At 42.0% G+C, this 14,203-nt stretch overlaps 1 protein-coding gene across 1 annotated transcript; it reads left to right on the forward strand.

Annotated features, from left to right (window-relative positions):
* Positions 1 to 170: 170 nt before the first annotated feature.
* On the forward strand, positions 171 to 13,291 carry RPUSD4 (RNA pseudouridine synthase D4). The gene is made up of 7 exons (XM_035140103.2): positions 171 to 347; positions 3,715 to 3,880; positions 4,960 to 5,161; positions 5,385 to 5,478; positions 6,510 to 6,660; positions 7,311 to 7,408; positions 9,905 to 13,291. The coding sequence occupies exons 1-7, from the start codon at positions 183 to 185 to the stop codon at positions 10,124 to 10,126; spliced, it is 1,098 nt and encodes a 365-aa protein (XP_034995994.2). The 5' UTR covers positions 171 to 182; the 3' UTR covers positions 10,127 to 13,291.
* The last annotated feature ends 912 nt before the right edge of the window (positions 13,292 to 14,203 follow it).

Consider the following 14,203-nt stretch of genomic DNA (forward strand, 5'->3'; position numbering starts at 1 on the left):
CACGGCTATCTCATTGGAGAGGAAGGGGGACTTGCTCTAGATTAGCCGGAACCTCTTCTAATGTACCGCCCTGCTGGCCTCTTGGTTTGCCGCCATGGTACCGCGCGAGCGAAAGGGGAGGGCGGCGCAGACCACTCCCACATCCGGGTTCCGTTTGATTTATTCGGACAGCCCTAAGCAAGATGGCGGCTCAGAGCGGCACCCCACGCTGCGCTCTGCGACTCGTTTTGAGAGCAGGCCGGCGGGCCTTTTCTCACAGCCAGGGCGCGGCCGCCCCTCTGACCGCCCAGCAGCTGGCGGAGAAAATAAGAGCCGAGAAGCAGGAGCAGGAAAAAAAGCCGGCCGAGGTGAGTCCGTTAGTCAGGTGGACCTCTATTTCCCAGAGTGCATTGCGCCGGGAAGGAAAGACTACACTTCCCAGCATGCAACATGCTGCAGCAGCCCTTAAAGGGGTTCGTGTGTTGACCCATATGCACTTGTTTGCAATTTGAGGTTGGAACTCCCAACCTTTAGTCCTTTACTTCTATTCTTTTGAAAATATTTTTATTTGATTTTATAGGAGTAATGTTATAACAATACCGAGTACATATCCACATTTAGAGATTTCTCTGAATATCCAGACTTCCCAGCACCCCCTCCATGGGTCATTTTGTCAACATTTTCAACTGCATATTATTTCATGACCATATTTTGTATCTCTCCATATTGTCCATAGTGATTGTTACATTACAAGTGAGATTAAAATCCTGCTAATGTTTTCATCTGCTTACAGTGGTCTCCTAAATAATCAACCTTTACTTCTATATCAGTGGAAACACTCAAGTTCCTGGCAGAAAACCTAAACATAGGTTTTGCTTTTAATCTTGGATTTAACTTTTATAGTTAAATTGTTATGTATGATAATTTATGTCATCGTTTATCACACACATCCCACCTTATTGCTGCCTTGACGGGGCATGGGGGAGGCAAAATATATAGCTAAGAAAGTAAATTATTTTAAGCTGAAGGCAACTTCCACAAAATAATACTATGTGACTGCATGCAGGCTCCTGTTTTATACCTTCCAACACGTGGTGTTGCTTGGGGTAGCACATCCTCTCTCTTTAAAAAAAATCCAGTTCTACTTAGGTCATTGTGGCTGCTGAGAATGTACCCTGTCCAAAACTCTTGGAAGCTGCTGCCAGTCAGTGCAGGCAATGCTGGCAATGGCCTAATTCTATATAAGGCAGCTTCCTCTGTTCCAGCTAAAAGTCACACAAGTTCATCATGGCATAAACGTACAGTGACCAGGGACAAAGTTTGCACATGCATGGTGTTATCTTCATAAAGACAGCTTCTTATGGTTTTTTGTTAAAGTTAGATATTGTTTCTTAAAATGCTTATGAAGAGGAGAAACCTAATAGAGATGATTTTCCAACAGTTTTAGTGGAGGGGTCTGGACTCCCATCTCTCCTGCTGCTGTAACTTGATAGAACATTGAATTAGCTCGAGTGGTGGAATCCACAAGTAGGGGCTGTTTTTTTCCTTTCCTGCAGTGCGTGCTTTTCTGAAAGCACCACCACCATGCTTTTCTTTTCTTTTCTTTTTTTTATAATATTTTTTATTGAACATTTTTTCAACAAACATACAACAAACATACAAAATACAAAATACAAAAACATATCAAAAACATCAAAATACAAAATACAAAAATATAACAGAAAAATATATCATTTCTCATCCATTATAATACTCATTGTCTTCAGGCTTCCCCAATTCCCTACTATCTGTTTTCCATTTTTTTAAACTTCTATAGCAGTTTCTAAATCATCTTCTTTCCCATCATGCAATCCCTTTAAAACTTCTAAGTTAATTCATCTTCATATCATTTACCCTAATTTCAAACTTTAAATCTTCTATTGTTTCCCTAATGCCTTAACCTCTTTACTTTCCTGGATTTTCAAACTCTAATTATCGAATACATTCCCTATATACATTTTAAATTTCTTCCAGTCCTTTGAAACTTTGTCATTTGTCTGGTCCCGGAGTCTTCCTGTCAATTCTGCCAATTCCATATAGTCCATCATTTTCATTTGCCATTCCTGCTTCGAAGGCAATTCTTCTTTTTTCCAATATTTTGCTAATAAAATCCTAGCGGCTGTGGTGGCATACATAAACAGATTAACATCATCCTTGGGGATTTCTTCCCCAATTATTCCAAGCAAAAAGGCTTCCGGTTTTTTCGAAAATGTGTTCTTAAACATCTTTTTCAATTCATTGTAAATCATTTCCCAGAAGCCTTTTATCTTAGGGCATGTCCACCACATATGGTAGAATGAGCCAACATCCTGCTTACATTTCCAACATTTATTGTCGCTTTTGTGGTACATTTTAGCTAGCTTGACCGGCGTCAGATACCATCTATACATCATTTTCATCAAATTTTCCTTCAACACCGTACAAGCCGTAAATTTCATACCTTTCTTCCACAATTTTTCCCACTCCGACATCATCACATTATGACCCAGATCCTTGGCCCATTCAATCATAACTGATTTTGTTTGCTCATCTTTCAAATGCCATTCTAACAACAAATTATACATTCTGGACAAATTCTTGTGATCTGTCTCTAATAACTCCGTCTCTAATTTCGATTTTTCTGATTGGAATCCTAATTTTTTGTCTAACTTAAATACCTCATTTATCTGCACATACTGAAACCAGTCACTCAACCTATCTTTCAATTGTTCGTATGGTCTTAACTTAAAGTGGTTTCCCACTTCCATCAAGATATCTTTGTACTTCAACCTATTCTCATCCATATTTGTCCTTTTAGGTTTCTTTGCCTCAAGAGGTGAGATCCACCTAGGAGTTCTCCTTTCCAACAAATCCTTATATCTCATCCAGACATTAAACAATGATTTCCTGATTATATGGTTTTTAAAACCTTTATGCAATTTCACTTTATCATACCAAAAATATGCATGCCAACCAAATGCGTTATCATGACCCTCTAAATCCAACAAATCATCATTATCTAACAAAAACCAATCTTTCAACCAACAAAAGGCAGCAGCTTCAAAGTAAATCTTTAAGTCCGGCAGGGAAAATCCTCCTCTTTCTTTAACATCAGTCAAAAGTTTATATTTAATTCTTGGTTTCTTCCCCTGCCAGACAAATTTAGACAATATCTTCTGCCATTCTTGAAAGCATATACTCTGGCTTCTTCTCAGATCGTATAAATCTTTCGCCTTTCACCATGCTTTTCCACCCACTTGGGAAAAGCACCTTACAGGGAGGTGATTTTTTTTTGGTGGGTAAATGTCCAGACGGAAAATAAATAAACATTCCACCTTTTCTTCCACAGCTCAAACTCTTAGCTTCCTAGAGAACAAGCAAGGGGGGGGGGGAATCAGGCATTATACAGCAAAACATGTAAATGATCTAGATTGGTGCTTTAATTGACTTGTTTGTGGTAAGTTGGTGGCAGAGATTTATGATTTCCAGTTGCAATGCTATTTTCCTAGCAATCAGGGTGTGGGTATGTGTAGAAAGAAAGAGAGAGTGAGAGAGTTCTAGTGTATTTTTTCATCAGTAGTTTCTATTCTTACCTTATTAAAAATGCCATTTATTTCTTTTTGCACATGCATGCGTATACATATTTTGTGACACCAGAAATGATACAATAGAAGGATTGACGAACTACTCTGTTCTTTCTTCCCTGGTCCTTCAAAGGTTCCTAAAGACAAAGTATCACGGCGGGTGCAAGAACTTGCTCAGCTAACGAAGCAGTTGCAGCAGGTTCATCCTAATGTGTTGGCCAAGGCACTAAAAAATGGAATCCTCTACCAGAACAAAGAGATTGTGGTGATTAACAAACCTTATGGCCTCCCTGTTCATGGTGAGAGGAATGAGTGGTGTGATGTTACTGAAAGGCTGTTATAGTGGATTAGTAGTTATAATGAAAGGATGGAGGAGCTGTGGCCCTTCAGATGTTGGGCTTCAGCTCCCATCGGCCTCAGTCAGCATGGCAAATGGTCACAGGTTGTCATCCAGAAACATCTAGGGGACCACAGGTTCCTCATTGCAAAGAGCTCTGCTAACTATCCAAATATCCCTTTCTCTATGACTTAATCAGAGCCAGTAAACAAAATTGCTTTTATCTGTTTTTGAGGTCTTTACTGGCTCTTCAACAGGTTAAATATGAATTCATCCTGTGGAGCAGAATCTAGTTAACCTACTCTCGGTGATACTTAATTAGATGTTGTGAGTAAGGGGATGACAAAAGGATAGTTTTCTCCATCGTGCTCTGCTTATGAGATTCCCAGATTGCCTGACTAGTGTCTGATTAACTTTAGTCTTCCCAGAGAGACATTTCTTCTAGATTATAAACAATGAAACCTCAGTGCTGCATGTACAGGTAGGAGCTGCCTCTGCCATTGCCACCTGTCTGTGCTCTGAGTGCTACAAAGACCAGTTTGCAAATAATAATTCAATGGGTGTTGCTCTTGCTCTAAGTCTTTTCTACTTCTACTGGAAAGGTACACACTACAGAGGCAGCAATCATGGTATGTGACTATCTCCTTCCTGGGGAAATGCAATAGGATGTGGGGTTAATCCCCTCCCTAAAAAAACCTATTTTTTTCTGCTAGGGAAGAGAGACAAAGGGGAACAAAGCAACCACAACGCTTCTCTATTTCCCCATATACAATTGCTGTTTCTGCACACTCTTTCTTGGTATTCAAGTAACAGCTTTTGGCTTCTGGCTATAATTGAACAGATGAGTGCATAATTATGTGGACATTCAACAGTCTTTCCAGGTTGCTCAGGAGATGCTTGTGAGAATCTGGGCTTCAGGAAAATTATCCTTTCAGGTCTGTGATATTGGTGTGTTCACACATTGCAGGTGAGGTTTCTAAGGGGAAAGGAAATTGCTCTTTGGAAGCTATGTGATCAAGGCTGTTTCTGCTTTCCTTCCAGGTGGCCCCAAGGTAAAAATGTGCATCACTGATGTGCTGCCAGTCCTGGCAAAGATGTTGGATGGCATGAAAGCTGAACCTCTTCATCTCTGTCACCGGCTGGATAAAGAAACAACTGGAGTGATGGTGCTTGCCCGGGATGAGGACACTGCACACCAGATCCAGCAGCTCTTCAAAACCCGACAGGTGGAGAAAAAATATTGGTATGAGACACATTACTGGGATTCATATACTCTTACCCCCTCCCACCTTCAGCTTTATAAGAAACTTTGACTTCTTATAAGCCAGTAGCCCCTTCAGAACTGCATCTCTGGGACAGTGCCTGTTAATGAAGTGCTGGATTCATTTTCTTTCCCTCTTGAAAGGAGAGTTGGTGGCTGTAACAAGCTGAAATATGGCACTGTTCATCACTTGTTATCTTGGTAGGGCGATCTGCATTGGAGAACCAAATCCAGCAGAGGGACTGGTGGATATTCCCATCATGGAGAAGGAAGCCGAGGGCAACCAATTGCACTATAAAGTGAGTTTGCTTCCTGTCAGCAATGTCTTGACTCTTCTAGCCACACCATTTCACAGGAGGGCTTTCTGATGCTTTCTAGTTCTCCCAAGCACCGAGGGACTGATTTATTATTTAAGCTTTATTCCTGGGAAATTCAATGTAGTGCGTGAGTTGGATTTGGAACAGCTTTCCAGTGCCAGTTCCGCAAATCATGGCAGTCAGGTGGGCAGATATAGGGACACGGGCGGCACTGTGGTCTAAACTACTGAGCCTCTTGGACTTGCCGATCAGAAGGTCGGTGGTTCGAATCTCCACGACGGGGTGAGCTTCCATTGCTATGTACCAGCTCCTGCCTACCTAGCAGTTCAAAAGTATGCTAGTGTTAGTAGATAAATAGGTACTGCTGCGTCGGGAAGGTAAATGGTGTTTCTGTGCGCTCTGGTTTCCGTCACAGTGTCCCGTCCTGTTGCGCCAGAAGTGGTTTAGTCATGCTGGCCACATGACCCAGAAAGCTGTCTCTGGACAAACGCTGGCCCCCTTGGCCTGTAAGCGAGATGAGCGCCGCAACCCCATACTCACCTTTGACTGGACTTAACTGTCCAGTGGTCCTTTACCTTTTTATATAGGGTTGTAAAGGGATCCTGCAAGTAATCTGTTCCCAAGCTGTTAAAGGGTTTTATATAGTAATAGTTACACCTTGAATTTGGCCAGTAGCAAATGCACAACCAGTGCAGCTCTCTGAGCAGAGGTGTCCTACGCTTACAGGGCCTCACTTCTGTCAGCAACTGTGCTGCAGCATTCTGCGCTCCAGCTCAAGAGCAAGGGAAGCTCCACATGCCAGTAAACCAGTCTTGAAGTCACCAATGCCTGAACTACTAGGGTCATACTCTCCCAGTCCAGGAACAGCCATAACTTTGCAGCAGCTACAACTGGTAAAAGGCCCTTCTATTTACTGGCACTGCCTGATCCTTCAGTGACAAAGTGCTGGGAGGCAGATCATGAGTGATGGACCTCTACAGTGTGATACATCTATTTATCTCTCTTTGGCTTAGATGACACTTGCTCCAAACTATCGCTTTTCCTCTGAGGATGGGAATATGTTCAAAGTCCGCAAGCACAGAGATGCCAGTGTGGCAGTGACGCAGTACCGAGTGCTGAGTAGCGCCTCTTCTTGTTCCCTCCTTGAACTGCACCCAGTCACAGGTAAGGCCTCACATACATGCACAGGAACTTCTGCAGAGTGGTGCCATCAGCACTGAGTACTTAAAAGTCTTCCTGAGCCTGGCAGTTTTTTCTTTTTTGGGCATTTTAATATTATTCTTATTTGCCCCTTCTGTTCAATTGAGTGCAGAGCAAGTTTAGTCATCTTGAAGTCTTCTGGTGGCGCAAACAGTAGTGTTTACCCATGCAGGAGTAAATTTAATTTAATTTAATTTATTGAAAGGACTCTCATGTTGCTTTTCAGGGCAAAGCTCTGCTGTTCATTGAGACTCTGTGCAAACAGAAAAGCACATTACTGCTGAAGTACATGTAGGAAGTACAGTCTGCTGTTTGAGAAAGGAAGGCATAAATGTACCACTTGAATTATAAGCTTTTAATTTAATGGCCATCGATTTGTTCACACTATGATAGTGGTGCAGGAATGGCATTTCCTTTGGGGGCTGCATGTCGGAGGTAGATGTGTACGAGCCGCCCTTTCTCCCTTCCTCCGCCATTCCTAGCAAACTGCAAATGGAACTCAGTATGGGCAGCCCATTGCTAAGAAGAAGCAGATGGGTGTATTTGGTGGTTGTGGCTGGCTTTGTATGCATGTGTGCTTAATTTTTTTCTCTTTGCCTTCCCCCTGTATGTAGGAGTGAAGCACCAAATCAGAGTCCACTTGGCCTATGGCTTAGGCTGTCCAATCCTTGGGGACCACAAATACTCCCATTGGAACAAGCTTGCACCACAGGTAAGAGAAGCATGATGAAAGAAGCTTCTTCAGTGAAAGAAGACAGTAGGATGAAATAAGAGCCACTTATGCCTCTGCTGTCAATGCACACTGATGCATGCTTACTTGAAAATTAGATTGGCACACTGGTCAGATATTGTCAGATGTTCCTTGATCCTTGAATAGTCCTGCCTACTTATGAGGACTGTTTTTAACAATGGGTGTTTACTTAAATTTTATTTTTTTTCCCCTTTCCTCCCCTACCCGTTTTTTGAACAAGTGTAGGCTGACCCTGACATTTCAAGTTCAGAGTGAAAGAGAATAACTGTTCAGTGAATTGTTCACATTTTTAAAAAACCTTAGGTAGTATTACTATGTGTTTAACTTATTTCAATTATATACGGCTTAATTATAGTTACCGTATATTCTGGCGTATAAGACGACGCCATATAAGACGACCCCCAACTTTTCCAGTTAAAATATAGAGTTCGGGATATACTCGCCGTATAAGAAATACGACCCGGCGTATAAGACGACCCCCGACTTTTGAGAAGATTTTCCTGGCTTTAAAAAGTAGTCTTATACTCAGGAATATACAGTATCTCTTAAGTGTTGTTCAGCAAGATCAACCCATTGTTGTTGTTGTTTAGTCGTCTTAGTCGTGTTCGGCTCTCCATGACCCCATGAACCAGAGCATGCCTTGGAAACTCTCACTTCCTTCTCAAAGCTGCTCCTTTTTTATGTCCATGGAGTTTTCAGATTAAATCAGTTAAAATACCCAAGGTACTACAGTGGTACCTTGGGTTTCAAACACTTTGGGTTACAGACTCCGCTAACCCAGAAATAGTACCTCGGGTTACGAACTTTACCTCAGGATGAGAACAGAAATTGGGCGGCAGCGTGAGGGCCCATTAGCTAAAGTGGTACCTCAGGTTAAAAACGGTTTCAGGTTAAGAACGGACCTCTGGAACGAATTAAGTTTGTAACCAGAGGTACCACTGTATTAAATCAGAAATGACTTAAAATACGTGGTAATGTTGTAAGAATAACATGCAGTGTTTTACTTTGGATAAACTGTTATTGTGAACAATCATCAGTTTTTTTAACTTCTCATAAGTATCAAATTCCTTTATGTATGATCTATTGAGTGCTGTGAAAACATTAGGTTTTTACAAATAGTTGACTGGTTGAGTCTCGAACCCTACTTGGAAGTATGGCCCATTATGGCCAAAGTTCCTTAAACCACAAGTAAGTTTGCTAAGGATTCAAGCCTCAGCCAAGTTCTAGAAAGGAACCTGGCTTGCATTCTCATCTATTTCAAAACATATGGTGGGTGGGGTCTCAATTTGTTGGACTGATCTCCTGTCCTGAGGAGGTTGTCATCTGCTTCGAAGTCCAGTCCAGTCCAAACAACCACTCTCTTTGCACTTGCTGCTAAATGCTTTAGGTAGGAGAGTACCAGGAACTAGTAGCCTCAAGCTACCGGCTACATAAACCTGGCTGAATTTTTACTGTGTATCAATGACATTTTGAAAGGACCACTTGGATGCAGATAAAAATTCATAGGCCACCAGGTATCCACAGCTGTCACACAGAAGACTGCAAGGGCTTGCTCTCTGCTGCCCAAGAAGGCAGGGCGAGATCTGAGGAGTGTATTACTCACTCACAGTGGTACCTCGGGTTAATTACTTAATTGGTTCCGGGGTGCAAATGACTTAATCCGAGTGCCTCTTCTGTGCGAGCCCAAAGCACCGATAGAGCGCGTCTGCGCATTCACGAAGCGCGCATATTGCTTCGCATGCGCGCATGGCGGAACCCAGAAGTAAACACTTCCAGGTCTGTGGAGTACTTAAACTGAAAGTACTCAAACCAAAGTGTTCTCAAATCGAGGTATGACTGTACTTATTTATTTAGAGCATATGTACCCAGCTCTTCAACCAAAAAGGTTGCCAGAGCGGCTTACATACAATACATTAAAACAAGACAGTCCCTGCCTTCAGGCTTATTTTCTTTTTTAAAAAAACAACACAGATCACACAATTCTTAAATAATAGTTATAATGACCAGCTGTCATAGAAACAGGTGAGGGGCAGGAAGTGACTGGTGGAGCTGATCTTTCGGCAAAGCTGATGGAATGAACCCTGCTTCCCACCTTTCCCACTGAGGCAGACTGCAACCAGGTGACAGTTGTAGGAGAGGAGGCTTCATGGAGCTATTTATTTATTTTAAAAAAATCATTTCTCTGCCGTCTATGCACATTCCAGCTGATCATTCCTGATCCTCAAAATTTCCAAGAAATCATTAGGACCCATTATTCTGGTCCCTTCCTTGCCAGGTCAATTTCTAACAACATCTCTCAGAAAATTGAGGAAAAAACTTCTTTACATCATTTGCACTTTGCAAGAGAACGTTTCTACCTCCCAACACTTGGAGATCTAAAGTGGAAAGTTAAGAGATTCTTGCTGTTGACGCCCAGGAATTCACCATTTAACCATTTCTTTCCTCCTTTTTTTGCAGAAGCTTCCAAAGGCTGCTTTGAAGAGGCTAGGCTTGGAACAAGTCAAAGCTCGCCACCTCCCACTTCACCTCCATGCCTGCCAACTCACTCTGCCTGCAAAAAACGGCAGCGAAGACGATAAAATCCACTTGGTTTGCAAGCCACCCCTGTTCTTCAACCGCTCCTTACAGCGACTGAAGCTGGAGTTCCCAGAAATCCGAAATAGTGAACCAAAGCAATGACAGCCTCTGTAGCTTTATTGGAGAAACTTGATTTCCTTGACCTCCTTCCTGGAATTCGACTAAGTGCAGAGCTTTTTGGACTCTAAAGGAACTGCAAGATTTGCTTCTCCTAGAAGCCTACATTGGTCCAGAGAATCTTTGCGGCAAGTGCTGAGGCTCTGTATTCAGCTGCCATGGGAAGTGAAGACAGGGGTCCCAATAGGTTTCAGACAGGAGTGTTTGAAGATGCAGTAGTCCTCTAAGAGACATAGCGATGGAGACAGCAGTTGAGGCATCTGAAACCCAGCCCAGTACAAACAACTTTCTTGCTTGAAGAAATTGACTGAATGGGCATGATGTAATTGTAACAGGGATTTTTTGAAGAAAGACTCAGTCTGGAGTTTGTTCTGTGATGGAAGTCAGCTACACGTTGAGAAGCCCTTGGGTTCAAATCATGCTTTTGCTGGCTTTAGACAGCTAGACTTTCTCTTAGGCCCGGTTCACATGTAACACTAAGCCAGACCATGGCTTAATACAAATGATTGGGTCCTGGAACAGAAGTGCTGCTTCTGCTCCTGCTGTTGTGTGCTATTGGAACGGAGCTATATTTCGGTTTAGTGTTGTGTCCAGACTTGAGGGTCCAAACCTACAGCCTGTGGTTTGTGGGTAACCTGTGGGCCTCTAGATGTTTGCTGGACGACAGCTTGCATCATCTATGACTATACTATATGGAACCAATAAGAGCTGGGGGGCCACAAATTTCCAACCTCTGCCCTAGTGTAACATGGAGACTGGACTATGTCTAGCCTCTTTGATTCTTGCATTTCCTCCTAAACTGCTTAATTCTATAAAAAAAATCCCCAAAGCCCTAACTGTTCCAAATGTTTTTTTCTGAGTTCACATTTGCATGCTGGTGATTTGTTAACCACAAAATACAGGGTACTTGTGGCTACAATACAGTTGCAAACATAATAAGAAATTGTGGCATTTAAGGCTGTAAATATGAAGACAAAAGATGCCTTTCTAGTGGCAGCTACAAGATTCAAGCATTTAGCATCCCAGCCAAAGGACCTAAGTGTTTTCAACAAAATGTTGAACAATAGCAACATGTTCTAATCATGGATGGACAGAAAATGCAACTCTGTAACTACAAGGCACCTTGAAGGGTTCTTGGAGAGAAGTCTCAATAAGATTTGGTCTTCTGAAAAATGTATTTTCGACCTTTTCAGACCCAGGACTCACTTTTAACTCAAACTTTAATTTGGGGATTCATTTCTTAATCTTTGAACATCACTTTACAGAATGGTAGTGTTCCTGTTGCGACCCACCAGTTGATGAACAGTGTTCTAAGAGATGTGCTTTTGTTTTTTTTATTATATACATATATATATACATATATACAAATACACACACACACACACACACACACACATATAAACTTTATTTGAATTCTTTCACAAAATTTACAAAACATTTTAAACAAGTACAAATACAAAATATAGACTACACATTACTACTTGAGAAAAAAATAAAATTAAGATTGCCAATTAAAATTTGCTTCCAATTATTCATATATTGCTTTTATTTTAATTTAATTTCTCATTCCTTGCTATTTTTAACCTTATCATCTATTAGAACCTTCAATAAAAAAATACATCTGAAATTATTTTTCAAATAATCTATCTCTGTATGCGTCTCTAAGCATATCACCAACTCCGTTTTCATTCCTTCCTTATTCAGATAATCTTCAACATATTTCCACTCCTTCAAATTCTGTTTACTAACTGCGGCTGTCGATTTTTGCTAAATTCATATATTCTAATATGATAATTTAATCAACCATTCTTGTACCCTTGGGACTCCCCCCCCCTTCCAATTCTGGGCTATAAGTGTCCAGGCCACTGCACAAACATATAACAAAACATTTCTTCTATATTCTGGTATATTTCCAGGTATTATACTTAATTAAAATATATCTGGTCTTTTTTCGAACGTGATTTTTAGCATCTTTTTTAATTTTTCGTATACCTCATTCCAGAACTTTTGAATTTATACACCTCCACCAACAATGAAAAGAATCACCTATTTTATCTTGGCACTTCCAACATTTATTGGATTTTGTTTTATAATTTTTTGACAATATTTCTGGAGTCAGGTGCCATCTATAAAACAATTTCAACATGTTTTCTTTAATTGCTGTACAGGCCGTAAATTTCATCTCCACTTTCCACAATTTATCCCATTGTGCTCTATAAATTGTTCTTCCGATGTCTTGTGCCCGAGATGTGCTTTTAATAGTAGTATTTGAATATCAGCGCTTGTGGCTTCTTCCTACGAAGGTATTAGGCATGTAATTCAGTGTCCTAATTAAATCAAGGACGTGCTTCATCCCATACCCTACAGTGTACATGTCCAGGACAGAGATTACCAGGGGTGAGAGAATAAGTTAGGGAAAAGGTATTCCACACTTGAGAGTTTTGCAGGAGGGGAAGATTTGGTAGGACACTGAAACATGCTTCAAATATGAGATTTAAAACCAATGTCTTAACCAGAACAAAAATAATGGTTCCCAGTTTGGCAGCATAGTGTGTGGGAAATGTCCTGGGAGGTAGCAGATATTTCAGAAGGGATGGATGCCTCGGTACTCATTGCAAGAAACCAGCTATGCAAATGGCTTAGCCCAGTGGTGTCTAAACTTTTTTCAAAGAGGGCCAGATTTGATGAAGTGAAGGGCCGTGGGGGCCGGCCAAAGGTCCAACCAAAGTTGTTGACCTTGCTTCTTTTAGGATTGAAGTTGTTGAGGGTTTTTTTGGATTGTACCCCAGGAAATAAACTGCCACAGGGGGTGGATTAAATTGACTGGTGGGCCGGATTAGGCCCCCGAAATGGACTTTGGACATGCCTGGCTTAGCCTTATGAATCTGCCTGTGTAGCTTGGATGGGCTGGCAGTGGCTGAGCTCTCCAGATGTTTTGACTGGATATTGCAAGTGCTGAAATATTGCATTAGAGCCACCTGGCCCATCATTGACTTCTGCTGGTAAAGAGAGACGTTTGGGTAGGTTGGGACATTGCTTTAGCTTTGGTAGTTGCTGGTAGAGCAGTTAAGAGACTAAGCTAGAAATCTGGAAGTTCCCAGTTGTTCCTTCTGCCATGGCCACAGACAAGCCACCTTTTCTCAGCTTCAGTCTCCCCATTTGCAACAGGATGGAATAATAATTCTGGCACCTTACAGCATAGCTGCCAAGTACCCCGTTTTTCCCGGGAAACCCCCGTATTTTCTTACCATTTCCTGCAGGTGTCCCGAATGACAAAATACCCCATATTCCCCTGGATTATGGAGCTCCTACCGGCGGCCATGTTCTTCTGGTGCCGCACCGGCACCGGAAGTCGCTTCTACGCAGTTCCGGACATGCATAGAAGCGACTTCCGATGCCGCTGTGGCCATTTCCAAAATGTCTGCAGTGCCAGAAGTTGCTTCTACACGCTTCCGGACATACGTAGAAGCAACTTCTGGTGCTGCAGACATTTTGGAAATGGGCAGAGCGGCGCCAGAAGTCGCTTCTACGCACTTCTGGACATGCGTAGAAGCGACTTCCAATGCCGCTGTGCCCATTTCCAAAATGTCTGCAGCACCAGAAGTCGCTTCTACGCATGTCCGGAAGTACGTATAAGCAACTTCCAGTGCCGCGGCACTGCTGATCCCGGATTTTTCAATCCAGAACTTGGCACCTATGCCTTAGAGGGTCGTAGCTAGGATGATAATTTAATAATGTGTTATACAAATGCTAAGTACGGTAGTAGTGCTTAGTGCTGCCTCAGGATAGAACAAAGCTGCTTTCTAATATTTCAATCAATCAATCAAAAATATTTTATCCTGCTGTCCTTTTCAGCCTGAGAGCCACATTCCCTTCTGAACAAGCACCCAGAGTCCACATGCGCAAATGGTGGGTGGGGCAAATATGAATTTTGTCTCTGTACAAAATGCTCGTTTCTTCATATTCAAACATCCCCCATCTAGCCATGAAAAGGCTCATTCCAGCCAGGCAAAAACAGCCAAGGAGTGTGCAAAGCAGGGGGAGGTCTGAGAAGAGTGTTTG

Source organism: Zootoca vivipara, chromosome 15 (genome assembly GCF_963506605.1).
Source record: "Zootoca vivipara chromosome 15, rZooViv1.1, whole genome shotgun sequence".
Classification (NCBI taxonomy): domain Eukaryota; kingdom Metazoa; phylum Chordata; class Lepidosauria; order Squamata; family Lacertidae; genus Zootoca; species Zootoca vivipara.